The sequence below is a fragment of the Rattus norvegicus genome, chromosome 12 (assembly GCF_036323735.1).
Source record: "Rattus norvegicus strain BN/NHsdMcwi chromosome 12, GRCr8, whole genome shotgun sequence".
Lineage (NCBI taxonomy): Eukaryota > Metazoa > Chordata > Mammalia > Rodentia > Muridae > Rattus > Rattus norvegicus.
This window is the reverse complement of record NC_086030.1, coordinates 34950483-34976988: the sequence shown is the minus strand read 5'-3', so window position 1 is coordinate 34976988 and position 26506 is coordinate 34950483. Positions and strand designations below refer to the sequence as shown.

At 46.4% G+C, this 26506-nt stretch overlaps 1 protein-coding gene across 2 annotated transcripts in view; it reads left to right on the top strand.

Moving 5' to 3' along the window:
• Tmem132c (transmembrane protein 132C) overlaps positions 1-26506 on the top strand; it is a 321460-nt gene that overhangs the window by 96833 nt on the left and 198121 nt on the right. For both annotated transcript variants that reach the window (XM_002727968.7, XM_039090106.2), the window contains exon 2: positions 19235-20120. In XM_002727968.7, coding sequence (XP_002728014.2) covers positions 19235-20120 — 886 coding nt within the window. The remainder of the gene's footprint in view (positions 1-19234; positions 20121-26506) is intronic.

Here is a 26506-nt window from a genome sequence, read left to right as displayed (position 1 = left end):
CTCCCCTGCTCCTGGGGGAGCTCCCTGGTGTTTTCCTTACAGTTTGGTACCAACTTTATCCTCTACCCAGTACTTGGCATGTAGGCTACATATGACTCATATTTTACTAGTGTCTTATAGCAGGGTAAGCATGGTGAGTGTCTTTTCATGTTGAAGCACACCCAAAGCCTTGCATGGAGTTGATGTTCTGATTCATTTGTATAGAAATGTAGCTGAGACTTGTGGAGTACGCAGTGGGCTATGGGGGGGAGGGGAGTTGGACGGTGTAACAGGCTATGCGGTATACAGAGGCCTCTGCCTCCGCCTCCTCCTCCGCCTCCGCCCCAGCCCCGCCCCTCCCCCCTCCCTCTCCACTTTGTGTGGGAGCCCACCGTCAGCCTTACCCATTCCCTTCAGAGCGCCCCCTGGTGGCAAATCTCAGAAGTACCCCCCCAGCCCCTTGGCCCCTTTAGCCAGAGAGATGGACTCCCTCCCACCAGGCTCCTTCCACTCACCTTAAGGTACCTGAGGGCTGGCAGAGACTCTGGTCTGGGGCCGTCATCCTGAGGCAGCCAATCTCTGAAAACCATAGTTCAGGGTGGAGAAAAGGGGCAACTGACTCAGCATACACATGGACCGGGCAGGGAAGAGAGGATGGGCTACCAGAAGAGTGGATTTTGGTGACCTAAAGATAGAGTGGGGGCAGTCCTTTGACCCAGCCACTTGTCATGCAAGAGAGCTAGGTATTATTCCAAACTTCGGTCTTCCTGTACAAACTAAGGATGTGAATTTTTTGGGTGCTCTCTCTGATTTTAAAGATTTTTCAACCCTTTTTTACATTTCCTCTTTCTCTTTTTGTCTTTGCCTTTCTCTCTAGGTTTTCTAATGGCTCTGTGGCCCAGTGGTCTATTTAAGCCCATATGCATGGCTGTGCTAGGCTTCCCCAGAGCCTAGTATATATGAGCTTCTTAAGAGCTGCGACACCCAGTCTTTGTGACATACTGTACTCTGTAAGCTTCATGGTCCTGTCATTTGCCCCCAAGAGTCCTGGGAGAAGAGACCAGAGACACTTGAGGGCATTTGTTCAGGGAACCCAGATAACTGATAGAGGCACACAGGGTCCTGAATTACTGTTTCCATCCATCTATCCATTGATCCATCCATTCATCCATCCATCATGATCCTTCCGTCTATCTGTTCATCTGTCTACCCATCCGTCTGCCTATCCATTCATCTATGAACTTATCCATCTTTCTTCCTTCCCATAGATCCATCTGCCATCCATTTGCCGACCCATATTCTATTCATCCATCCATTCATCATCCATACATATATACATGATCTGTCCATCTATCTGTTCATTTATGTGTGTGTGTATTTGTGTGTGTATATATATATATACACACACATACAGTTTTTCATTCTTCCATCCATCTACCCTTCCATCCATCCATCTATAAATATATATATATACTTATAAACATAAGTATTACTAGCCTATCCATCCATTCATCTATCCATTAACGATCTGTCCATCTCACCCCCCCTCTGTGTGTATACATATATATATATGCATATATACATATGCATATACATCTTCTCATTCATCCATCCATAAATACATACATACTCACAGACATATATATCACTTGCCCATCCATTCATCTGCCCAGAAATGAATTTGTGTACTCATGACTAATGACAAAAAAGATACTCTTCTGTTAACCCGTCACTGGAGCTCTTTATTCAGACTTTACTTAGTTGGGGCTTTGTCTCAGGACTTAGCAGGTGCCTGGCACAGGGTTGTGGTGAGAGGAAACCCTGAAGCAATGCTATGAGTCTTGTGAAGATTTGGTAGGAGCTGTGTGTTGGTTGGATGGGGGCTGAGACACTTGTCCACACCTGGACCTCATGCTGGGAATCCAAGCTTGGATAGAAAGGAGAGGCAGGCTACTTACTCATCAAAGGAAACGGGAAGATCTGTTGTCAAAACAGACATAATTGCGGGGTAGGAAACTCCAACGGAAGACATCCTGGGTCCTGCAGTCTTTGGGATTCTCCCAGACTGAACTCATATCTTAGCCTTGTACAGTTCCGCCTCAATGCTCAGCAATGCCCAGGAACCAACACAGAAGGCAGGCTATTGCTCGTCTGCTATGGTCTAATGCCTTCTATGGTGGCTGATGCTTGCTACACACAGTTTCTGGGTGGCCCTGAGGCATAGCCTCTTGTGAGGTCATCTCGGGATGTTATCTAGAACTGATGATATTCAGGGCTCCACTGATCCTCATTTCAAGATGGCCAACACTGTTACCTATGGACAGTATACCTTGGGTTCTCCATCATGTGGCTGTCTTCATGGCTCAAGTGTCCTCATGTCTTGATAGTGGCTTCCTCCAAAGTGAGAGATCCAAGTGAGAATTCTGTCATAAGTTGGGGGAAGGGGAGGGTGGAAAAACCCGAGAACTATAGAACCGGAATACAAAACTAGACACAACTGTGCAAACCATCTATCTCAAGACAGTAGAGCCTTTATTTGTGTGAGGTGTGTGGTATGGGGTGTATGTGTGTTTGTGTGTATGTGTGTGTGTGTGTGTGTGTGTGTGTGTGTGTGGAGAGAGAGAGAGAGAGAGAGAGAGAGAGAGAAAGTGACTTTGTGTACACAGGTATGCACACTTACAGGACAGAAGTGAATTGAATGTCTGGTATCATCCTCCCTCACTTTCTACCTGTTCCCTCTGAGTCACGTCTCTCCCTGAACTTGAGGTTCACCTTTTTTTTTTTTTATGGTTTAGGCTGGAAGCTGACAATAATCTCCAGTGACCTCCCTGTCTCTACTCTCCTCAGAGCTGGGGCTATGGATGTGTGCTGGATGCGCAGTTCATTATAGTAGATGCTGGGATCCAAAAGTCAGTCCTCATGATTACACACTGAACACTTCTAAGAACTGGGTACTCTCTCCAGCCTGGACCTTGGGTTTGGGGAAGGAAAATCTCCCTTCCTTGAGCCCAGTATCTAGTTAATCAGTCAGTCTCTCTCTGTCTGTCTCTGTCTCTGTGTGTCTGTCTCTGTGTTTCTGTCTCTCTCTCTGTCTCTCTCTGTCTCTCTCTCTCTGTCTCTCTTTGTCTCTGTCTCTCTCTCTCTGTCTCTGTCTGTCTGTCTCTCTCTTTCTCTCTTTATCTCTCTTGATAGGGTTTCTCTGTGAAGCCCTGTCGTGGAACTCACTCTGTAGACCAGGCTGACCTTGAACTCACAGAGATCCACCTGCCTCTGCCTCCTGAGTGCTGAGATTAAAGCTGTGTGCCACCACCAGGCTAGTTTCTCTTTCTTGCTGCAGGACAAAACCAAATGGTGTCAGATGCTTTAAGCCCATTACTTTCTCCTCTCCTCAAAGCCATTAGGAAAAGAGAGAAGAAAAAAAAACTGGGAGGAGAAAATAAAAGACACTTCTACCTTTGAGGCACAGGCAGGGCTTCATCTTCTTTATGACTTTTTGTTTGTTTCTGTCTTTGTTTTGTTTGTTTTTGCTCTTCTTCTCTCCTAACAATTAAGATGATGACAACTATATTAACAATGGAAGTCCTCTTAAAACAATATTTTTAATCACATAACTAATGCTCATATGCTTTATTTTACAGACTAGGATTAAACAGCCATTACAGCGAAAATACGTGTGATGATCTGACACTCTCATTTTTCTTCTCTTAGGCGGTTGCTGTTGGAAGTGCTATTAGCATTCAAAGCTTTAAGGGCTGGAGTGATGGATAGCTCAGCAGTGAACAGCATATACTTCTCTTGAAGAGGACCCGAGTTTGATTCCCAGCATCCTTCTTAGACAGTTCACAACCACCTGTAACTCCAGCTCCAGCAGGGATCTGATGCCCTCTTATGGCCTCCACGGGCATCTGCAGTCACATCCACATACCCATACATAGGAATCTATATACTTAATTAGAAATAGAATACTTTTTTAAAAACTTTAAGACATTTTTTCTTGAATATTTATGTGTTTGTGTATATATGAAGGTACATACATGCATAGGCTGATTTCAGGACCTTGTTATCTTAACAGTTATTACGCTACACTTATTGATATTTTAAGGCATCAGTATAGTTACTTAACAAATATTTAGCATATATTATCTACTCCTTGTGTGATGATGCCAATCCCAACAAGAACATATGCTTGAAGTTCTTTGGGCCAGTTTTTTGGACCTAATAAGTTCTCTAATGCCAAATGGCAAAGTTACCTTATACATGTATTAGTAAACTTTCTTCCCTGGTACTCAGATGTAATGGCTGGTTGGCCAACAGCTTTATTTGAAGGTCTTCAGGGGAGATGCTAAGACAGAAAAATGGATGATGTCATGGGACCTTTAAACAAGTTCTGGGTGAGGAAATCTGGAGAGGAAAAACCCCTATAATCTTCAAGTGTTCCTAGTTTAATTTTTTTAATGATTTAAAAAGAACCGTGTATTTCTGTATACGTGCACCTAAGTGCAGTACCCACTGAGGCCAGATGAGGGCGTCAGATCCCCCTGGAGCTGCATGCAGTTGTAAACCACCTGACATGGATGTTGGGAGCTGAAGTTGGGGGCTGAAGTTGGGTCCTCTGCAAGGACAACCAGGGCTCTTAGCCACAGCACCGTCTCTCGAGCCCATTCATTCATTCATTCATTCATTCATTTGTTCGTTCATTCTTTCTTTCCCAGATAAATGGCATTTTGCTTGTATTTAATTTTCGCCTAGTCATATGTGGAGATCTTTCTAGCAAATAAGTGTGATTCTCCTTTGTAACTACCACCTAAGAATAGTTTAAAACCATGAATGAGCAATGGCTGTGTGAGCCTCCTTTGTGCCAGGCTAGACCGGTAAAGCCTTTACCTCTGAAAGGTATTTTATCTTCTATGTCTCTCCCTGAATGTGTGCTGGCACTAATATTGCTGTGCAGTTCGAGATACTGAGGCTCAGCTTGGCTGTAGCTAGGTCATGCCATCTTTATTCTTCCCAGAATTCTGTTGTGCAGTTGCCTGTGTTCTGACACTCCATGATCTCCTCTGTATTTTTTTTTTTTTTTTTGCCAGTTTGGGGCGACAAAGGAAATGCTCTCCAGACTGCTTAGCTGTTCCTTTCTTACATCCATCCAGCAGCAGGGTCCCAGCTCGTCCACCTCCCCCTCCTGAAGCCTGTCTTCCTGTCTGAGTTCTCCCCTCCTGGGCCTGGCTTCCCCTCCCCTGCTTAAGCAACCTTGCAAGCTCAACAAATGTGGATTAATTGTCTGCGCATTCTCTCCCGAAGCATAGCTGCTCAGGGGGCTCAGAAAAGTTTCTTGGTTCATGGATATTGAATGAAGACCGTTCCTTGTGCGGTGACCTCACGCTTGATCTGGTTTCTCTGAGCTTAGCATCGAGAGTACAATTGATGTTTTAAGAACGGGCGTGAGCTGAAGGGGATCATTTGTCAACACCAGGATGTTGATTATTTGTTGATTTAAAATGGCAGGAAGGCATCTTACTCCAAGACTGGAAGGGACAACCTGCATAGACCCACCCCGCCTCCCAACTTCAGGTACCCCTGGATCCTGTTTCCTGACCACAGGACTGACCCAAGCATGAGGTGGTGACATCGATCACGTCATCACTCACCAGGCTCTGCCTTCGCAAGCAGTGCCTAGGCAGAAGTCAGATGTGAGCCCAGAATGATAAAGCCAAGGAGCTGAGCTCAGAGCAGAGACACAGACACCAAATTCAATTCCCAATTCCACTGTAGCAGACAAGTGGCCCTCAGAAAACCCTGACTCCCTCTGGGCTTCATCTCCTTCTGAGCTAAATAAAGACAGCAGAGGTACTCACCCCAGAGGCCTCACTGACTCAGTGGGTAAAGCACTTTGCATAGCAACAGGAGGACCCGAGTCGGATCCCCAGCACCCATGTAAAACAGCAGGGTGTGGTGGTGGCTCACACTGGTCATCCCAGCACTGAGGAGAGAGAAGGGAAGACCCCTGGGTCTTGCTGGCCAGCCCCATCAGCAAGTCACTGAGCTCTCATAAAACCAGGTGGATGATGTCATAGGGAATGAGGACAGAGTAACACACACACAACACACAACATACTACACCATACAACACACACAACACCACATACACACATACCACACTATACACACAGCACATATCACATCACACACACACATCCACACAACACCAGACACACATACATATATACACAACACCACACACACATACATATATACACAACACCACATACACACACCACACTATACACACAGCACATACCACACCACACACACACACACACACACACACACACACACACACCACTATATACACCACACTATATACACAGTACATACCACATCATACATATACATATACACACACACAACACCACGCACACACACACACACCACACTGTACACACAGCACATATCACATCACACACACATACACACAATACCACACACACATACATATATACACAACACCACACACACATACATATATACACAACACCACACACATATACATATATACACAACACCACATACACATACCACACTATACACACAGCACATATCACATCACATACACACACCACACTATACACACAGCACATATCACATCACACACATACACATACACACAACACCACCACACACACATACACATACACACGCACAACAACACACACACACACACACATGCATGCATTCAGATGTGTATGCATTCCAGAGTGACTTTTTTTTAGGGCCAGATTTTCGATGTACATTTCTAGTGCCACCCAGGGTCAGCTCTCTGAGTGGGTTACCCTCCATTTCCCTCTCAGAAAGTTCTCTTTAAATGCCCCTGTCACAAATCAGAGAGTTAGGGCATGTGTGATGAATGGCCTTCATCTTCTGGGGTGATCTTCCCTGGGGTGATTTACTCAACCATCAAGAATGCATTTTCTACCCCATACCCCAAGACTCCTCGTTAATATAATCATCCCAAATTCCGCTATAACTAAACAAACCTACAGATGTTTACTGGCAAATGAGACTCACATGTGTGTAGGGGCGGGGGAGCCAATGCCTGAACAGGACATAGACTTTTTTTAAAAAAAAAATTAGCTGTAATTATGGGGAGAGAGAAAAATGGACAGTATATTAAAAATAAGCTCCTTATTTTTTTGAGGAAAAAGACCGCCACAAAGATAGGATGCGGTTCCTTTTTATTGACATGAATCGAGATAATTTGGACTCTCGGGATTAATGTCGGGTTCCACATAAATAATGACACCATCTGCCATTCACCGCTCGCCTCCCTCTGAATAGACTCTGGGAAGCATCCTGCAGCCATATGCTGTGCGAAGCGTAAGGGCGGCTAGTTAAATCCCTCTCGGGCTACGAGACTCCGGTTCCCTCCTGTATTTATTTTCCCTTTCATTTCCAAACTGTTTCAGATGCTTAGTGAAAACCGTGTTTACATTGTCCCTCCACAAGGTAAGCCTGTCCAGTAATTCAGGTTATAAAGCACATTGGAGAAGAGGCCAGTGACCTCCAACTGTGCTCGAAACCCAGCTCAGAAGGCTCCCTCCAGGCTAGAGTCAGCAAACCGAGATCGGCGTACTGACGGTTGTTTGTTTTTCTATGGACCGAACACTAAGAACAGTTTCTTCATTGATGGATATAATTTTCCCGAGAGGGTTAGCGACCTTTTATCGGGAGTGGGGAGATGGCTCAGAGGTAAAGCACTTGTGGAATAAATAGGGGAACTGGAGTGTGTATAGAGAATTACCATGCCCCTCTAGGAGGTAGAGATGGGGGAAACTCCATAGCAAGCTAGCTAGCTAGCAAGATATACAGAAGAGATGAGATGTGTGTTCGTACGAGGGACCCTGCCTCAATATGTAAAAAGCAGAGCCATAGAAGAAGGCACCCAGTGTCAACCTCTGCCTTCTACCTGCATGCTTATGCACGTACATGTGCACACCCCTACACACACGGGGAGTAAAGCAAGCTTGGAATGAAATTCCATCAAAGGACTCTCCCAACTGCTGTAGTTGAAATACCAGGAAGCACTGAATCACCGCTCATTCTCACATCGTCCCGCAGCCTTTGAAGGTCAGTCCTTTGCTTGATCACTAAACGGGTTTGATAGTGTCTGAGTGTCCACTGGGCAACATTTTATAGAATCTGGGCAAGTCATCCTTGTCTAAGACAGACCTGGCATGCGGGAAAGGAGCAGGGATAGATTCTGCCCCTCAAAATTCAGTCATCGTGGTGCCTCTCAGGAGTAGGACCCAGTGAAAGGGGGTTAGGTTGTTGGGATGTGCATTTGGAATGGATGTTGAAACTCTGGTCTCTCCTCCTCCTCCTCCTCCTCCTCCTCTCCTCCTCCTCCTCCTCTCCTCCTCCTCCTCCTCCATGCTGCTGCTTCTTCTTCTTCTTCTTCTTCTTCTTCTTCTTCTTCTTCTTCTTCTTCTTCTTCTTCTTCTTCTTCTTCTTCTTCTTCTTCTTCCTTCCTTCCTTCCTTCCTTCCTTCCTTCCTTCCTTCCTTCCTCATCCTCCTCCTCCTCTTCCTCTTCCTCCTCCTCCTCCTCCTGCTGCTGCTGCTTCTTCTTCTTCTTCCTTCCTTCCTTCCTTCCCTCCTCATCCTCCTCCTCCTCTTCCTCTTCCTCCTCCTCCTCCTGCTGCTGCTGCTGCTGCTTCTTCTTCTTCTTCTTCTTCTTCTTCTTCTTCTTCTTCTTCTTCTTCTCTCTCTCTCTCTCTCTCTCTCTCCCCCCCCCTTCCCTCCATGGTGCATTTTTCTCCATCCAATTCTGCCTTAGCACACCCCCAAACATTAGAACCATATGACCACAGAAATCCCCAGAGCCTGGAGCCCAAATACTCTGCTTTTAAGTTTGCTATTTCACAGAATAAGAATGGACCGCCATGCCTGAGAGCCAGAAACACACATGCTCTGTGCTGTGACTTGCTCCTTCCCAAGGGCTTGTATGTCCTGAGGACCATAACCTACATCCATGTGACCTCACACCATCCTATAGCAGAAGGTGGGAGTGGCTAAGGATCTTGAGATATGAGGTGATTATGCTCGATCATTTAGGGAAGCAGTTCTAAACTCATCAGAAAGTCCCAAGAAGAGGTCAGAGCTGAAGGTAACTGGTTAGCCATTTGCTTTGCCAATGGAGAAGAGAGGCCTCAAGAGGGGGAAAGGCAGACAGCCCCTGGAGAGTAGGAAAACTGAAGGAGACAGATCCTTTCCTGGGGCGCCAAGCTAAACAGATTGCAGCCACACCCCCACTCAGACTTCAGATTTCTGACCCCCAGAGTAACCAAAAGGGGACTTTTGCCCTTTGAAGATGCTAAGATGGTAGCAATTTGTTCTGGGAGTAAGGAGAAACGGGTAGTCCCTCTCTGCAGAAGCTGGGCCTCAACCCATCAGAATCCACGTATTGGTTTGGGGTGTAGCCAAGAGCATAAAGTGAGGAAGGCAGGAAGATGCAGGCCCACTGTGAGGGCCAGCATTAGCTTAGCTCAGGAACCCTGATGGCCTGCAACTCTATACCCCATCAAGACTTAACAAGGGGCCCATGCCTACCCAAAGCTCTGTTTCCACCCCTGTGGAGCCTGAGATACTGGCTGTCCTGTAGCATTGGCTTCTGAACAACGGAGCTCTTTGCCTGTTTCTAGGGTCCTAATCAAGCTGCACCAGAGATTGATCCCACAGCTCTCCCTGAGAAAAGAAGAGAGGGATATCCCCTCAGGGGCCCCTGGCAGGAATCTAAGAACCAGCATCTTTCAAGGGGAGTCTTGGTGTTATGAAACTGCAAACCCCACTGTGTAATTTCAGCAAAAGGTATTCGGGTCCCCTCAGAAGCAGCGTTGAAATCAAATAATCCACTTATCAAGGTACCTTTTGTTTCAAGAGAAAAGAAACAATGAGGCATATTTAGCGGAGGGAGAAGTCCTGCAGCCAAGGAATGTTAATAAATCAGAAATGGGAAAAGGGAAAAATTCAAATTGGCTCGGGTTACGGGCAAGCTGCAGTGACTTGGCAGGTGCTCAGGATCCGGTTTTCCTTGAGGTGCACCAGGCCAGGCCAGTATGCCTTCTGCAGGTGTCCAAGGGGATGGGGCTGAGCCGCCAGTATCTGATACAGAGCATGCTGGCCACAGAAGGGGAAGTCACCACTCCTGGACTTGTGATTTCTTTTTATATGAATGTCACTTAAATGGTGTGTGTGTGTGTGTGTGTGTGTGTGTGTGTGTGTGTGTGTGTGTGTGTGTGTGGTGTGTACTTCTGAAACCTTAGAAACTCTAGCTCTTCGAAGTAAAGATGGATTCTAAATAAGAAAAAAGGCTGGGATGTGGCTCGGTTGGGAGAATCTTTGCCTAGCATGAGTGGTGCTCTGGGTTTGGTACCCAGCGTTGTGTTAACCAGCTGTGCCGATACAGCTGTGATCCCAGCACTCGGGGTGTAGAGGCTGAAGGATTCAGACGTTCAGGGTTGTGGAGTGAGTTGATGTGTAGCCTGTCTACAAGAGACCCTGCCTCGAATAGGAAAGGAGGAAAAAGAATGAGGGGGAAGAAGAGAAGGAGGTGGAAGAGGAAAAATAATTAAGATAGGGAGGAGGGGAAGTGAAGAAGAATGGTCCTGTAGTAACCCTTTGCCCCATCTCCAGGCTTGCTGAGGACCCGAGGAGTTGACGACGCTGAGACTTGAAAGTTTCAAACACTCACAAGAAATAGAAATTCCTTCCTGTCACCAATAGCTCGGGGATTCACCAGTTCCTTGTGTGTTTTGTGTGACGCCAGTGATGTTTACCACAACGTGTTTCTTCTTTGTGACTGGAGAGCCCTTTCTGCCGAAGTCCCTGCTAGGTTGCTTCTTACTCTTTCTCGCCCGCCATGGGACCTTGTTGGATTAGAGGTTTCTCTGATATAACAATATGGGAACTTGTGGTGGGGACTGCCCCGAGTACCAGGAGTGTTTATTAGCATTGTGTGTTGGGGTAGAAATCTCGGCTCGCATCCGAACAAAACACAACGGGCCAACATGGTTCCACGTGGAAAGGTTTAATGAGAGAAGAGGAGAGGAGTAAGGGCTGGCCATGAGTACGTGGAGGGAGGTGGGGGGGATGGGAAGAGAAGGGACAAAAGGGAAGAGGGCAAGAGCAAGAGGCAAGAGAATAACAAGAGAGGGAGGAGGGGCCAAGCAGCCCCTTTTATGTTGAGTCAGGCATACCTGGCTGTTGCCAGGTAACTGTGGGGGTGGAGCTTAGACAGAATGCCAACATTCCCCCATTTTGGTTTATTTAAAAAAGAAAAATTAGGCGATGGTGGAGGAGGAATCGGGTTGCATCCACTTGTCCATCAGCAATGTCTCCAGGGGCGGGAGAGATGGCCCACTCGGGAAATCGCTTGCGCGTGCACATGAAGACTTCAGTCCAGTCCCCAGCATGCACCCACAAAAATCCTCATAGACTTTGATATGTGCTTATGATCCAAGCACTGTGGAGGCAGAGACAAGTGGGACTCAGGAGGTCGCTGGCCAGCCAGTCTGTCCAAATCACAAGCAAGTTCAGCAAGAGATCTTGTCACAAAAATAAGGTAGACACATTGACTGTGGAATGCTCTTGACATCTATATTTGATTTGCAGGGGGCATATATGTGCGTGCAGAGAGCTAGAGACAGATATATATATACACATAGATAGATATATAAATATATAAATGTAGATATAGATATATAGATATATAAATGTAGATATAGATATATGTCATATAAAAATAATTAAATAAATGCAAAATAATTATATGTTACAATATACATGCAACGTTAAACTACAGATAGATAGATATATAGATAGATACATAGATACATAGATACATAGATATATAGATAGATACATAGATAGATGCCTGGTATGACCCATGTCCCCTTGGGCAGATAATCAGTCACTCTTAGTTGGAACTCCCCTTCAACACTCTGCAGAAGTCCTTGCCTCACAATAAACTAATCCAAGTTGGCCTGGTCATATATACTCTGGGAGATTCTATTCCGGTGTTGCTCAATTCAAAGCAGGAAGGATCTAGAAATCATCCATCACTTAGTGACATGGGCACCTTCTGAGAACCCCACCGTGCCCTTGGGTGGTTCCCTTGCCTATCACACTGGGTTCTCATACAGTCGGATGACATATGCTAAGCACTGGGCGGGCCCTGTGATGTGATTGACAGACTCTGAATGTGCAGTCATGAGTGGTTCATTGTGAGGAGCTTTATAAGGATCTTTAAGCCAGGGCTATAGTGGTTAATATCAAGGATGTGTGTTTCCTATAACTGGTGTATTGTCCCTATCTGACTGCCGCGAGGAATGTTTATTCACACCAGGATCTCCACAGATGTCTGAGTAATTAAAATGCTGCACTGTACAGTAGCTGACATGTCATGAGGCCATGGGGAACTTGAAACTGTATTCTATTGCAGTACCACCACTGTATCTATGCTGACTGGAGCAACCTACCACGGCGTGTGATTGGTTGTATGATGTTACACTATGGTTTTTTTTTTTTTTTTACTGCTTACCCAATTCAGGCAAATCTGCCTCCTTCCCACACACCTAGACCAAAGTACCCTCCTTACACTCCTGAGTGATCCCTATGCCTGTTTGTAACTCATCCCCCTTCCATCCCGGGCCCTTAGCCCACCCCCCTTCCACCTGCATGAGCCTTCCTGTCTTCCCCATCCAGGCCCAGTGAGAATCGACTGGAAAGAGTCCATGTTCTGTCAGCATGTCAGAGAGTGAGCCTTGTGGTGACGGCAGTGCGTCATGTGGACTGACAGGGTCATTTCCCCCGAGGTCTTCTGTCTGGATGCTAAGTGACAGGAGCATCAACTACATCCACTATCTTGGGATCTCAAAAACTCAATTTCCGGCGGTGGCTTTGCACTGGAGTTCTCTGATGGTGGACACAATATCCCTGCCGCCAACATCAAGCACAGATAAAGAAAATGGATAAACAGGGAGGGAGACAGAAGCCGATACTCTGCCTGTGGCGTGGAGGCCGGATGGAAAGGTACAGCTGTCAGCGGCCTCCCAGTGCCTCTGCGTGGCCTTCGGGAGCTGGCAGAGGCTTGTCTGAGACTTTGATTCAGACCCTTGAGATCTCTCATTTATCCTGTCTTCCCTAGAGATGCTAACATGCACTGATGAGCCAGGGGGTTAGAAAGTTGGTCAGAGCTCAGGGAACGTGTTCTGTGCAGTCAAGAGATACAGGCAAGACAATACAGGAAAGGTTGCGAATGCTTCTAGCTCCTTAATCAGCTGGACTCAAACTTCCCCAAACAGGGGATTGTTTGGGTAACGTGCATAGGATTGAAGTCTTTGGGAGCACAGAAGTGGATGTGTACCGTCACTAGGGTCATAGGTAGATGCCTTGGTGACCTATTGGAGAGATTTAGGCTTAATGAAGTCAACCACATCAGAAGGAGAATGGTTGCTTTCTCATTCTTTCGGAATAGTTCCTTGAAGATTTTAAAAAAAAAAAAAAAGGTACTTGTTTTTATGTCGTGTGTTTGAGTCAGTGTCTGCATGTATGTGTATGTGCCGAGAACATGCAGTTCCCACAGAGCCCAGAAGAGGGCATCAGAGCCCTGAAACTGGAATTACAAGTAGTTGTAAGCCTCCCAATGTTGGGGCTGGGAATTGAACCTGGGTCCTTTGAAAGAGCAGCGAGTGCCCTTGACCACCTAGCCACCTCTCCAACACCCTGTTTGAGCAATTTTATCATGAGAAAGCGTGCTGGGTCTTCACCAAGAAATGTTGATCAACCCTTAATCTATTTGGGTCCCGAGATCTTGTTTTTTCTTTTTAATTTATAGAAAGATCAGTTTAAAAAAAAAAAAAAACCCAGTCCACTGGTATTAGCACATTATTTATTTCAGTCAGAAAAACTATGAACTATTAACATCGTGGCTAAGTATAACGCATGTGTATGTCTGGCTTCTGCCATGAAAGTGTCGGATTGAGAGGGCTCAGTCAGTAAAGTGCTTGACATGTACTTGCTTGACTTGCACTTGATCCCCAGAATCCAGTGTAAAAAATAAACCTGGGTGTGTACACATGTGCACATGCACCTGCACGGATACCCTTAAAGTAATCGCTAATAAAACACGACCCTATTGGGCACGCATCAGGAGCCAGGCTCTTGCTAAATGCATTCTATAATGCACATCTCTGAACTTCCTTATACTCACATAGCTGGGTGGGGGGTGGGGGAGGATGGGAAAGTGTGGGTGATGGGAAGGTGGGAGAGGGTGCGCCTCTGACTCCAGCCAACTGGTGTGGATTTTAACAGCATCGGTACAATCAAGATCGCATGGGGGAAAGTCACATTTCCCCCCCCCCCCATTCTCCCATTTCCTCATCTATATGTAGATATTCTCAAGAGGATATTCGTTAAGATCTGGCTGAGTAAGGTTCCAGCCCAAAGCTTTTAAAATCCCATCCGGGATGCAGTTAACTCTCATTGGTTACTGCCTTTGACATCAGGTGTAGCTTCGTGACAGGTTATCCCCCACTCCCCCCAAATTTGGAGGCTGTTATCAGCTTTGGTCTAGCCTGGGCTAGGCTGCTGAGGCTGAGCTGCCTCATTTGATGGCTCATGCGTCATCAGTGGGATAACCCAGCTCTCTTGCACATTCCCTCAAGCTCCAGCATTCCTCCCAGGATTGTTTCTTTGTGTGTATGTGTGTGTGTGTGTGTGTGTGTGTGTGTGTGTGTGTGTGTTGACACTCTTGTCATATGTGTGACTGAAGCCTATATGGTTTTCTTTTCCTTCCTTTGTTTTGTATTTCTGAAGTGAGAGGGCAGCTTTTGGAAGTTAGATATGTCCTTCTGCCATGTGGTCCTGGGGACAGAACTTATGGCATCAGTCATGCTTGGCAGCAGGTGTATTCATTAGCTGAGCTATCTTGACAACTAGAAGCTTACAAAAAGTAACCGTGTGTCCACTAGCAAGCACATGACTGGCGAATGGATCAAATGTGCATAACTTCAGACCCAAAGTCTTTGCCCTTAGCTTTTACCCAAAACTCCCAAACCATATCTTTGACTTGGGTTCAGTCTCACGAACTAGAAGGGCAGTTCAACATGGAGACCAGAGCTAGTGCCCTATATTGCATGTTGAGGATACAGAGTGACCCCAAAAGACAGAGAGTCCCCAGATAGGAAGATTTGAATTGGAAGTCCACCCAAGCGTCATCTTGCAGGGACTAAGCTCTACATTTGCTTGAGAGCAAAAAGGCTACTTGTAGACTTGTTTTTATTTTTTTTAAAGAAAGCAGGAACAATTACCCTCTCCTGGAACAGGGGAGATGCCTCAGTCAGTAAAGTCCTTGCCTGGCAAGCATGAGGACTTGAGTTTGATCCCCAGAGCCTGCGTTTAAATTTTTGGGCATGGTGGTAGCTGCTTATAATTCCAGTTTCAGGGAAGGCAAGAACAAGAGAAATCCTTGGGATTAGTTGAGAGGGCCCAGGCCAGTGTGAGATCCTGGCACCTGAAATAGTTCTCTGATTTCCACATAAACTCCCATATACCTGTATATGCACTTGCGCGCACATGTGCGTGCACACACAGGAGGGGGTGGGGGGTGGTGACCTCCCCTTGCAGGAAGAGTGAAGGATGATGGGGAAAATCTGTCGACAGACCCAGGACGCCCTGCAATCCCGTGTTCAGCTATGTCTGCAAATCCTTGCCTCACTATCTTCCCCCAAATTAGACTGTCTCTAAATTTTCCTACTTCAAGTTCTCAAGAGCTCTTTGGACCAGACTAAATACTTGAAAATAAACATCACTAGATGTGGCAATTAGCCTTTTGGTAGTTTGCAAAATACTGTGTTTCTGAAACAGTCAGCTCTGACACTTCCAAGGACTCTCTCCCTGGAATGCTGTACCTTGGCAAAGCTTCTGTGTCTGAAGCTCGACCAGGACTGAGTGGGTTAAACTGGAGATGCTCAGCCATTGCTAACGAGAAAGGAACGAAGGTGCCCTTGTCACTGGTGACCCCGGCACACGGCCTCTGGGCTAGGAACAGAGTGTTATTTCTTTGAAGAGACATCTTGACAACCCAAGTTCATCTGGATGCAGAACCAAAGGCAGCTTTGATGTGCTTGCCAGTGTCCCTGCCGGGAAGGGATTAAGGATGCTTCCAGAAGAGAGCGAGCAGGGTGTCCCATATGCTTAGGGTGTGTGCAGGCTTCAGTTGGAAGAAGACATAGGGAAGAAGGTTGGGGGAAAAAAAGGAGAGAGAAGTCTCCTAGCTTCTTTGCTATGAGTGGAGGATAGTTTTGGGTTTCTTGGGATTCACAAAGACCAGGCAAGGAGGAGGACTGACTTGAGGCTGCCAAGGTAGCAGTTGGGCATTCATGATCTTGAGCCCTGTATGCAGCTTAGCATACAGGACCTTAGCAGTGTCCTGAACATTGAAAGTCAAAGCTCTCCTGGGCAATCTCATTTTGGACAAGCAAATGGCTCTCAGCCTGCTGGGTGGCTGAAAAGTCATCTGGGATAGATAGAAGGAGGTATATGTATCACCCATTTCTGACTTAATGTGGAATCTTTGCAGCCCCAATATGCGCAGACTTAACTGTCTCATGACTCTGGATCTGGGGCTCTTAACATTAAGTCCATCCCGGGGGTCCAGCAGGCAATTCTTTCAGGCTGCAGACGCTGAATCCAAGTATCCAGATGTCCACCATCCACCATCTCTTATTCTGTGCCAGCTGTGGACTAACCCCCACCCCGCTGTTTCCATCCTTACTGCGCTGAGAGGCAAGCCGGGGACCCAGAGACTCTCGGCTTCTTAAGGCGGTATTTCGGCATACACATACACGTGTGATGTATTCACATGTATGCACATGTGTGTGAGGGTTTATATTCACTAATGCAGGTAGGTGTGGTGCTCCAAGGTTGGTCCTGGGTGTCTTCCTCTATTGCCTTTCCCCTTGACAATGTCTCATACTGAACTTGGAGCTCACCATGGTAGCTAAACTGGCTGGCCAGAGAGCCTCTGGGATCTTCCCAGCTCTGCCTCCCCAGCGAGGGCTTTTACATAGGTGCTAAGGATTTGAACTTGGGGATTTGAACTTAGATAGCAAGATACATAGGTTGAGTAATATTAGTTTTTGGATGAGGCCAAATGAACGTTGTCAGATCTGAATAAGCTTAAAGGACAAAAGGTGGGCTTCTGAGGACAGAAGGAGTGCTGACTGCCACATGAGTTGAATCATGAAGGGGACCAGAAGTTGCCTGGGGACCTTGAAGGGCTCCCTCCTAAACAGAGGGTGGTTGACTTATTCGGTCTCTTACACATTTTGATAATGAAGATTCTATCATCAGCCATAAAGGAAGAGAGTAATGACTTCATGGCCCTCAGTGATTCATGACTAAATTTACCAAGCTCAAGTGGTCCACATGACCAGAGGACTTGAAGTCCTTAGACATAAATACAGGTGTTTCCGCTCCTGGTTTTCAAATAATGGGGGGAGGGGGCTTCTCTCGTTGCTGTTTTTCCCAACAAACAGGCAAGATCTGTACATAAAAAATGAGGGCTATAAAGCCAAAATGGCTTTCTCACATTCTTTTTATCTCATTGAATATTTCCACTTTTCTTTCGTTTAGCATTGACCCTGTGGCTACCAGAGTTGCAAACATAGTAAAAAAAACAGTTTCCACACAGCTTTTAATATGTTTTATGTATGGTTTTGGCATTGACATTGTGGACAGAAGGGTTGCAAATATAGTAGAAAGAATTTCCACACACTTTTAAATATACTTTATATGTATGAATGTTTGCTTTTACTGCTGTGTACTGTGTGCATGCAGTACCGATGGCAGCCAGAGGGGGCACTGTATTCCCCTAGAACCGGAGGTAAGCTGCCGTGTGTGTGTGTGTGTGTGTGTGTGTGTGTGTGTGTGTGTGTGTGTGTGTGTGTGTGGGTGTGTGGGTGTGTGGGTGTGTGGGTGTGGTGTGGTGTGGTGTGGTGTGGTGTGGTGTGGTGTGTGGTGGGGAGGTAATCTGAATTGAGTCTGGGCATCGAGCCATCTCTCTAGCCCGTTTCTAAACATTTAACCCAGATGCCTCATACTTTACAGTGTTACCACATCTAATGCAGGTGGACTTTCTTCCTCTCTCCTCGTCTCTGTCTCTGCTGTGTTCCCCATCCTCTTTTCTCTTTATCTTTTCCCTTACCCCATCCTCTACTTCTTCATGCGTCCGTTCAAAGTTGAATATTATAATTTGTGATTGTGAATTCGTGTGTGAGGTATTCACATGTGTGCACATGTGTGCCTGAGGGTTTAGACTCGCTAAGACAGATATGTGTGGTGGTCAAAGGTTAGGATTGGCTGTCTTCTTCTATCTCCTTCCAGCTTAATTTTGAGACAGGGCCTCACCAAACTTGGAGCTCACCATTGCAGCTAAACTGACCCCAGGGTTCCTCCCAGCTTTGCCTCCCCAACCCCAGCTTTTACATGGGCACTGGGGACTTGAACTCAGGGCTTCAAGTTTCTGCAGAAAGTACTCTGCCAACTGTATCACCTCTCTGGCCCTGAGGTTTCATCTTGCTTGTAAGATTTCGATCTAGTGTTATTTAATTTAATGTTGTTGTTTTTAACACACGTGTCTACCCACCTGCTCCAGCAGCATTTATTAAAGTCTCTATTTTTGCCTCAGGATTTGAGGGGACCATCTTTACTTCCAACTAAACCTTTCTTTTGCAGGCTTTATTTGTGGATTTTATTCTATTCCACGTGTCATTTTTCTTGCTCCTAGACTTACTGGTTTGGCTGGACTAGCTATCCGGGAAGACTTAGCAGTCCCCCTCTTACTGTCCCCCAAGTACTAGGACCACAGCCATGAGCCACCACGCACTGCCTTTTTTGTTTGTTTGTTTGTTTTTAAGATTATTGGAGATCTGAACTCAGGTCCTCCAGTTTTCGCGGCAAGCACTTCACTAAGCCACCAACTCCCAGTTTTACACACGTCAGTCTACTTTCTGCAGGTGAACCTAATAATTCAGTAGTTAGTCGGCCACCCGGAGGCCCTGGCTATTTCCTGAAGAACTCGGTAGCTTTGGTCTTTGTGGACTTCAGAACGTGTATCTCTTTGTTCTAAATTGCTGTACAAAGTAACGGCCCAGATACCAAAAGCCTGTAAACTGACTTAAACTTCTCCCTTCTTTTCCTTAGTGATAGAAAGCCGAGGAGTCATGGATAATGCTCAGAGATTCTCTTCCTTGCCTCCATACCTGCCGGTAAGCTTCCGTGTCCTCAGAGCCGAAACCGCCTTTTTCCTAAGGGAGGCCAACCCTGACCCATTGCGGAATGCCAGCCTGCAGTCCAGGACGGAGTCTTTCTTCACTTACAAGGCCGAGCAGCCCCCGATATTAAATGTCAGCTATGGGCCCTACTCTGCAGAAAAGGTCATGCCTCTGGACTTGATGTTGAACCCCAACTTTCTAGGCCCAACCAATAAGTTTCCTTTTGACTGGAGGCTGAAGGCCTACATCCTCCAAGAGAAAGTCTACCCGAGCCATCCCAAAGTTCAGGTGCTCTTCCACATCGTGGGCCGAGACTGGGATAACCACAGGGACGAGAAGCTACCCTGCCTTCGGATCTTTGCTTTCCGAGATACCCGGGAGGTTCGAGGTAGCTGCCGGCTGGGCGGGGCCTTGGGGCTGTGCGTGGCCCAGCTGGAGATGCTGCCGGGCTGGTTCAATCCCCCACCGGTGGTGTCTGGGCGCAGGAGGCCCACGGAGCAGTCAGAGGGGAGTCCCGTGGAACTGTATTATTCTGTACAGCCAGGGGATGAGCGAGGGGACTGCACCGGAGGTGACACCAGGAAGGACAATGCCATTCGTCCAGGAAAGGACGGACAGGAGGACAGGACATCCCACCTGCAGAAGATTGGCTCTATTAGCCTTTATCGAACCCAGGACAGCACCCAGCTCAGCGAACTGCGACTGGATGGGAATGTGGTCATCTGGCTGCCCTCCCAGCCCGTCAAGCAAGGAGACATAGTCACCGCATCTGTCACCATCGCCAATAACTCTACTGTGGACCATTTCATCCTAAGGTAGGCGCCCAGGCTGGCATCTGGTTGTAGTGTGTCTAAAGTAAATCTGACTCCATACACAAGGGATGGAGCAATTGCTACCTCCCCAGGGATCTGCCTCCTAATACAGAAGCCAGTGATTCCGAGCCAAATGTGCTGGGATGCTGTTCTCAGGTTGTGTTTGTTCTCTACCAATTAAAGAATTAAAATTCAGGAAAACAACCGTGTAAGATCAGTGCCTTTACTCGCAAATGTTATAGACTTCTCAGATAAAGACAGGGTCCCCAGAACTGGGGAGAGACCACCACTTTAAGAGACTTGGGTTTTGTTCTATGTTTTGTTTTGTTTTGTTTTTTGTTTTTTAATCTTTAAGATGTCCCACGCAGTGATTATCCTCTTCCCCATTTTCTAGTGATCCAAAGGTTATGCGTCCTTCTGTTACAGAGACTGACTATCCCTGTCTGTAATGTTGACCCACTGGGGTGAGGGTGGGCGCCCCAACGTCACTGTGGGTGCCCTAACAGTCTTAGCGAGACCCACCACCGCAAGTGAGGGGGTGGGGTAAATGGCTTGTGTTTCGGAAGTGCTGGGGGTGGGGTGGGCTAAAGGCCACAGAGAAATGGAAATATACTTCCTGTTGCAGGAGAAAGGGGGGTGTGAAAGCCATGCAAAACCCCTCAAAACTGGGACTACTGGTAGGAGCTCTTTTACCATCCAGGAGCCCAGGGCCATGGGAGGGTGAAGTAGAAGTTCAATGTAGCAGCAGTCGGGTCTTTGGTCTCATTTCCGTTTTGATCTCATTTGCATAATTTGCATATCCATGAATACATTTACACCCACCCAGGAATATCGATGCCTTCCAGGCTGTATCTAAGAAAAGGGTATTGAGTCCTACCTGTCTTGTTTCATTGGTTTCGTGGTTCCCTTCAGAAGTTGGGGTACCTCAGTGATTCAAGGGGTACACACCTAGCAAACGGAAAGATGGGCTTCAACTGGGGAAGCTGGCCTCCATCTCTGCGGGCTCCGCACAGGGTGTCTAGTTGAGAGCTCTCACAGACCGCTTTGCTTCTCGCTGTGAGGGATTTGGTGCTCAGCTCAGTATACATGCTTTCTCGCTCCTAGGGGAAGCGCCCGGAGGCAGGGCTTCTACAAACTAGCCTAGGAGTTTCAGAATAGGGAAAGGGAGGTGAGGCTTGTCTTCAAGTAACTCCCGAAAGTGAGGGATTCAAACCAGAGGGACTTTGATGGCGAGGAAGACAGTCTTCCGTTATAATCGCTGCAGTTACATTTCCTTTTGCTTTTTGCTTTGTTTTTTTTTTTTTTTATTTATAATGTCAAATGATTTGCTTCGGGGATGGGGGCAGGGGTGTTTTCAAAACAGAATGCCAGCCTGCTATCTATCTGGTACTTCAGTGACATCCTGTTCTTGTGTTCTCTCTTCAAGGATGGTTATTTTTAAAGGTTTTTGTTCTGTGTGTGTGTCGTGTAAAGAAATCAAGTGAAAAGATTTGGATACATTTCTTAAGGAACTTTTTATTCTTCCAGGTTCAAGTAATGATTGGCTAAGAGCTCTGTCTGCTCAATATACTTACTTCCTTGTGGCTGTGGCATCCAAGAACCAAACCTAGAACCCAGGGTCTTGTCAGTGCTTGTGAACCGAATGTCCTAAGACTGAGTTCTGTGCCCTCAGCTCTTAACGATTATGAGTGTGCTGATGCCTCGGGTCCTGATTTTCTGTTGCTTTGGGTGTCATTGAGGATTTAGGATCCCTCTTTATAAAACCCATGTCTTTCATGGGGCTGAAATGAATGAGTTTGGGGAGTTTTCTCTGGAGCTGTGTCTGTGGCTTCCTCCAAGTGTCACTACCTTATCAAGTAACCATATATGGGGCCAAGATGGAGGGAATTTAGAGTGAAGGTCCAGCTTCGCTCACCTGCCCTGGTCCGCCTCCCCCAGCCGGTCAGGGAAAGTAACCAAGCTAAAAATCTGTGTTCGCGGTTTTGCCTGAGGGTCTCTAGATCTCGTAAATTGAATATACACAGTGCCGCCTTGAGGGCATGGGGACAGAGGGCAGCCACAGTACTTCAAGGGAGTTGTGGCATATCAGAGATGACCTTTGTTGTCTTCCAAAATGGTGTGAAATAGCTCTCCCCTTGAGGAAGTGCAGCCTCTACCCTCTTCAGGGTGAAGCTGACCCGCCCTGTGCAACCTGGATCTAAGGCCCAGGCAGTCTGGTAGCAGGCAGTGTGCCTGGTAATGGCTCAAGACATTTGGATTTTTTATCCCAATAGAGGAGGACCTCTGTTCCCGCCACATATAGACTGAGTGACATGTAGGACTTTGTATCACAGCCTCAATGTGCTTATCTTAAAGATAAATTCCATTATATTACCTACCTCCACAGGTCTGTAGTGATTCTGAATTTGTGAGGCCTTCCTACCGGTGTCTGGTACATAAAAAAGATTGAATATTACCGACGGATTTAAAAAAAAAAACTATAAAACTATAAAAGTTCATTGAGTTCTGTTTTAGCCTCAGAGGGACATTGTGCTGTGAGTTCTCCAACTCCAAGGTTTGTCCCCCAAGCTGTATGGATAACCATCTCACCCTGGTTTTGGTAGGAAGGATTGTCTTCCTAGAAAGCAGGGCTTTTGGAGGATGGGAGGTGATAGAGTTGCTTGGAGACTGTGTCCACATTTCCTGACTCACAGCTTTCTAATCGTGAATCACGGCAGGCTTCATGCAAGGAGGTAAGACTTGTTCACACGAAAAGATCATGTGTCCTCTGGCTTTCAACTTGACACAAAGCTCCTTAGTACAGAAGACCGAACACGTGCACACAAACACACACACAGACACACACACACACACACACACACACGGGGGGGGGGAGAGAGAGAGAGAGAGAGAGAGAGAGAGAGAGAGAGGAGGGCAAACATACACATGCATGCATGCACATATACACACGTCTCAGTTCTGGAACCCATCGACCAAGAGGAAAAGCATTGTCTAAGACTCTATCTTGGAGTTAATCCATTCTCCTTCCAAAACCCCAACTTCACTGTTTGAAACAGGGGAGGGAAACCTTATAAAAACAATAGGGGACAGGGGAGACGGCTGAGCAGTTAAGAGCTCTTACTATTTTTACAGAGGACCTACATACATGGCTCATAAATGCCTATTACTCTAGGTCCAGGGGATCTAATGCCTTCCTTTGGCTTCTGTGAGCTCATGCATATGTGTGGTGCATATAAACGCACATACGCACTAAATACACATTAAATAAATAGATAAATAAAGAAGTAAATATTAAAGGGCGAAAGGGGGCTGGGAGTTATGGTTCAATGGGTCACACCTCTGGCATGCTGGTGGGAAGACAGGAGTTCAGGTTGCCAGGGCATCCTGCCTGCAATCCCAGCCTTGGAAGACAGAGAGAGGGGAGCCCAAGGCAGAACTGGCTAAGTAGCCCAGCAGTTTGTGACCTCTGGGTTGGTAGATTAACTGCTTCTGTAAATAAGGTGTTAAAGAGATGGAGGAGAGTCGCCCAGCATCTACCTTGGGCCTCCATGGGCCCACACATTTGCTGAAATGTGTGCACACACAAACACGTAGAAAGAATACACGAATGCCACAGATAGATAAAACATGGAAAAAGGGAACATCATACATTAGAATATCATGAAGTGAGGAGGATTATAAACAATAGAGACGTTTGGGGGATTTTCTTTTTTTTTTTTTTTTTTTTTTTTGGTTCTTTTTTTCGGAGCTGGGGACTGAACCTAGGGCCTTGCGCTTCCTAGGCAAGCGCTCTGCCACTGAGCCAAATCCCCAACCCATTACTTCTTTTGTTTTTTTTTTTTTGTTTGTTTGTTTGTTTTTTTTGTTTGGGGGATTTTCTGATACTTAACTTAGAGTTGACCAAATGTCCGATGTGGTAGCTTATCCTATGGTCTTTCATTCCGTGTTCCCCTATTCAGTATCTCAACAATTTCCACCTCCTCATCCTCCGACCTTCTGCGAGTATTTTTTATTTTAAATCTGGGCGTGGTAATAGACGCCTTTAATTCCGGCATGGCAAGAGTCAGAGGCAGGTGTTCTCTATGGGTTCAAGGCTAGCCTGGTCCGTAAAGCAGGTTCAGGCCTGTCAGGGCTACACAGGGAGAGCCCATCTCAAAGACGAAACTCATTTTTTTTTTTTACAGCACTCCCCCAAGTCACCCAGTGACGTACCTTTGCCCAGCTTCGTCACTCAATCCATCCCTTAATTTCAAGGCCGCAATTTGATATTTTTAACCAAGTCGCGTGTAATATTCAGATCAGAAAACTTGGTTGTAAGGCACATTATCCCTTTCAAGTTTAGTCGTGTCTGAGGACATTTTCAAAGGGGGAAGAAGTCCAGTTGCCACAAGCAGACTTTGGAAGAGATGTCCATGTTCCTTTAAGAGATGCAGCCAGTGGACAGACGATATGTGAGACTTTCACTTGTGTGGGACGCCCTCTTTGCAGGCCCTGGGTTTGGAGGAAGATCCTGTGTCATTGATCTTATGCCTTTGAGCATCTGGACTAGGAAGTGACCAGAGCATTTGGGCACAGTTACCACACAGCCTGGAGGATGACAGGGCCTGTGTACTTAACATTATATGCCTCAGATGAGCAGGCATGCTGAGACTGTAGGCATCTTAAGCTGGGAGCATCCCAGAGACCCTTGAAGACTGTAGCGTTTAGCCAATAAGGTGGAGCTTTGCTCAGATAACTTATCCCACATGGAGTTATGTTGAGCATTGAGCCTTACAGGGCAGGCAGGAAGGCTCTGTGCTTCGGCAGGGAAACTGCTGTATGCATGTGAGATGTTCAGTGTAGGAAGGTGTCCCCCATGCTCAGTATCACTTAGGGGGAGCTTAGTTCTCCATGCCCCCCCCATTAACATCTCAAGAACAGGTATGTAAAGCTCACTCTTAAGCAAATGAAAGGCTTGCATTCTCCAAGTCATTGATTCATTGATTGATTGATTGACTGACTGATTGATTGATTGATACATGTTTGGGTTGTATGTGATGCATGTGCACCCGCACCACTGTGTCATGTTTGCAGAGGCCAGAACTGGATATTGGATATCTATCTCTATCACGCTCCACCTTGCTTCCTTGAGACAGGGTCAGTCTCTCTCAGGATTGACCGATTTCTAGCGCCCACCGCTGGGACTATAGTCATTAGCAACCATGCCAACTTTTACGTAGGTGCTGGGGTTTCAAACTTTTTATAAAAATGTAACATTTTAGATCTATTTATTTCTACTATCTGATATGTATGAATACTTTGCCTGTGTGTGTGTGTGTGTGTGTGTGTGTGTGTGTGTGTGTGTGTGTTCACTAGGTTTATGCCTAGAGACCATGCAGATCAGAGGAGGGCATCAGGTCTCCTGGAACAGATATTTGGGACCACCAAGTGGTTACCGGGAACCCAACCTGAATCCTCTGGATGAGCACCATGTGCTCTTGGCTGCCCCAACCCCAGGAGGATTTCTTAATTGTTAAGTCTTTGAGAATTTCATACACTATATTTTGATCACATTAACCTCCCTCTCACAAGTCTATCCCCAGTCACCCAATTTTCTATTGTCCTTTTCTTAAATTCCATTTAATACACACACACACACACGCGCGCGCGCGTGTGTGTGTGTGTGTGTGTGTGTGTGTGTGTGTGTGTGTGTGTGTATGTTCTTCCACTGGAGCACTAGAGCATAGTCAGCCTATAAAGGGCTACACTTTTAGAGCAAGTCCTTTCTTCCTCTCCCAGCAGCTATTAATTACCTAGCTCCTCACCTAAGGTGGGACTTTGTTCCCACCTCCAGGCTGGGATTTTGTCTGGCCTGAGCTTGCAAAGGTCTTGTGTATGCTATCATAACCACTGTGAGTTCACACGTGCAACTGCCCCGCTGTGTCCTGAAAACAGTTTCTCTGTGGTCACCCGCTGCCTCTGGTTCCTACAATCTTTCTGCCTCTTCCTCAGTGAGCCTGAACCTCGGAGGAAGAGGATGTGATATCTGTGTCCCATCTATGTCTGAGCCCCCACAGTCCCTTAATCTCTGAACTCTGACCTGTTGTGGGTCTCTCTATCTAATGCAGAAAGAAACTTCTCTGATGAGAGTTGAAAGCTTTAGTAATCTATGGGATAAATTATTAAGAGGTGAGTTAATAATCTGTCCATTTAACAGTATTACCAGTAGGTTCTTCTTAGGGCCTTTGGCTTGTTTATATACAGATTCCTGACCCCAGTCATGATACCAAGTATGGGCTTTTATCTTTTTGGAGTGGGTCCTAAATCCAAGCAGAAAGTGATTGGTTATATCCCTAATGTGGGTATCACTATTAGAATAATGGGTGTATTTTGCCAGGCTGATCACAGCT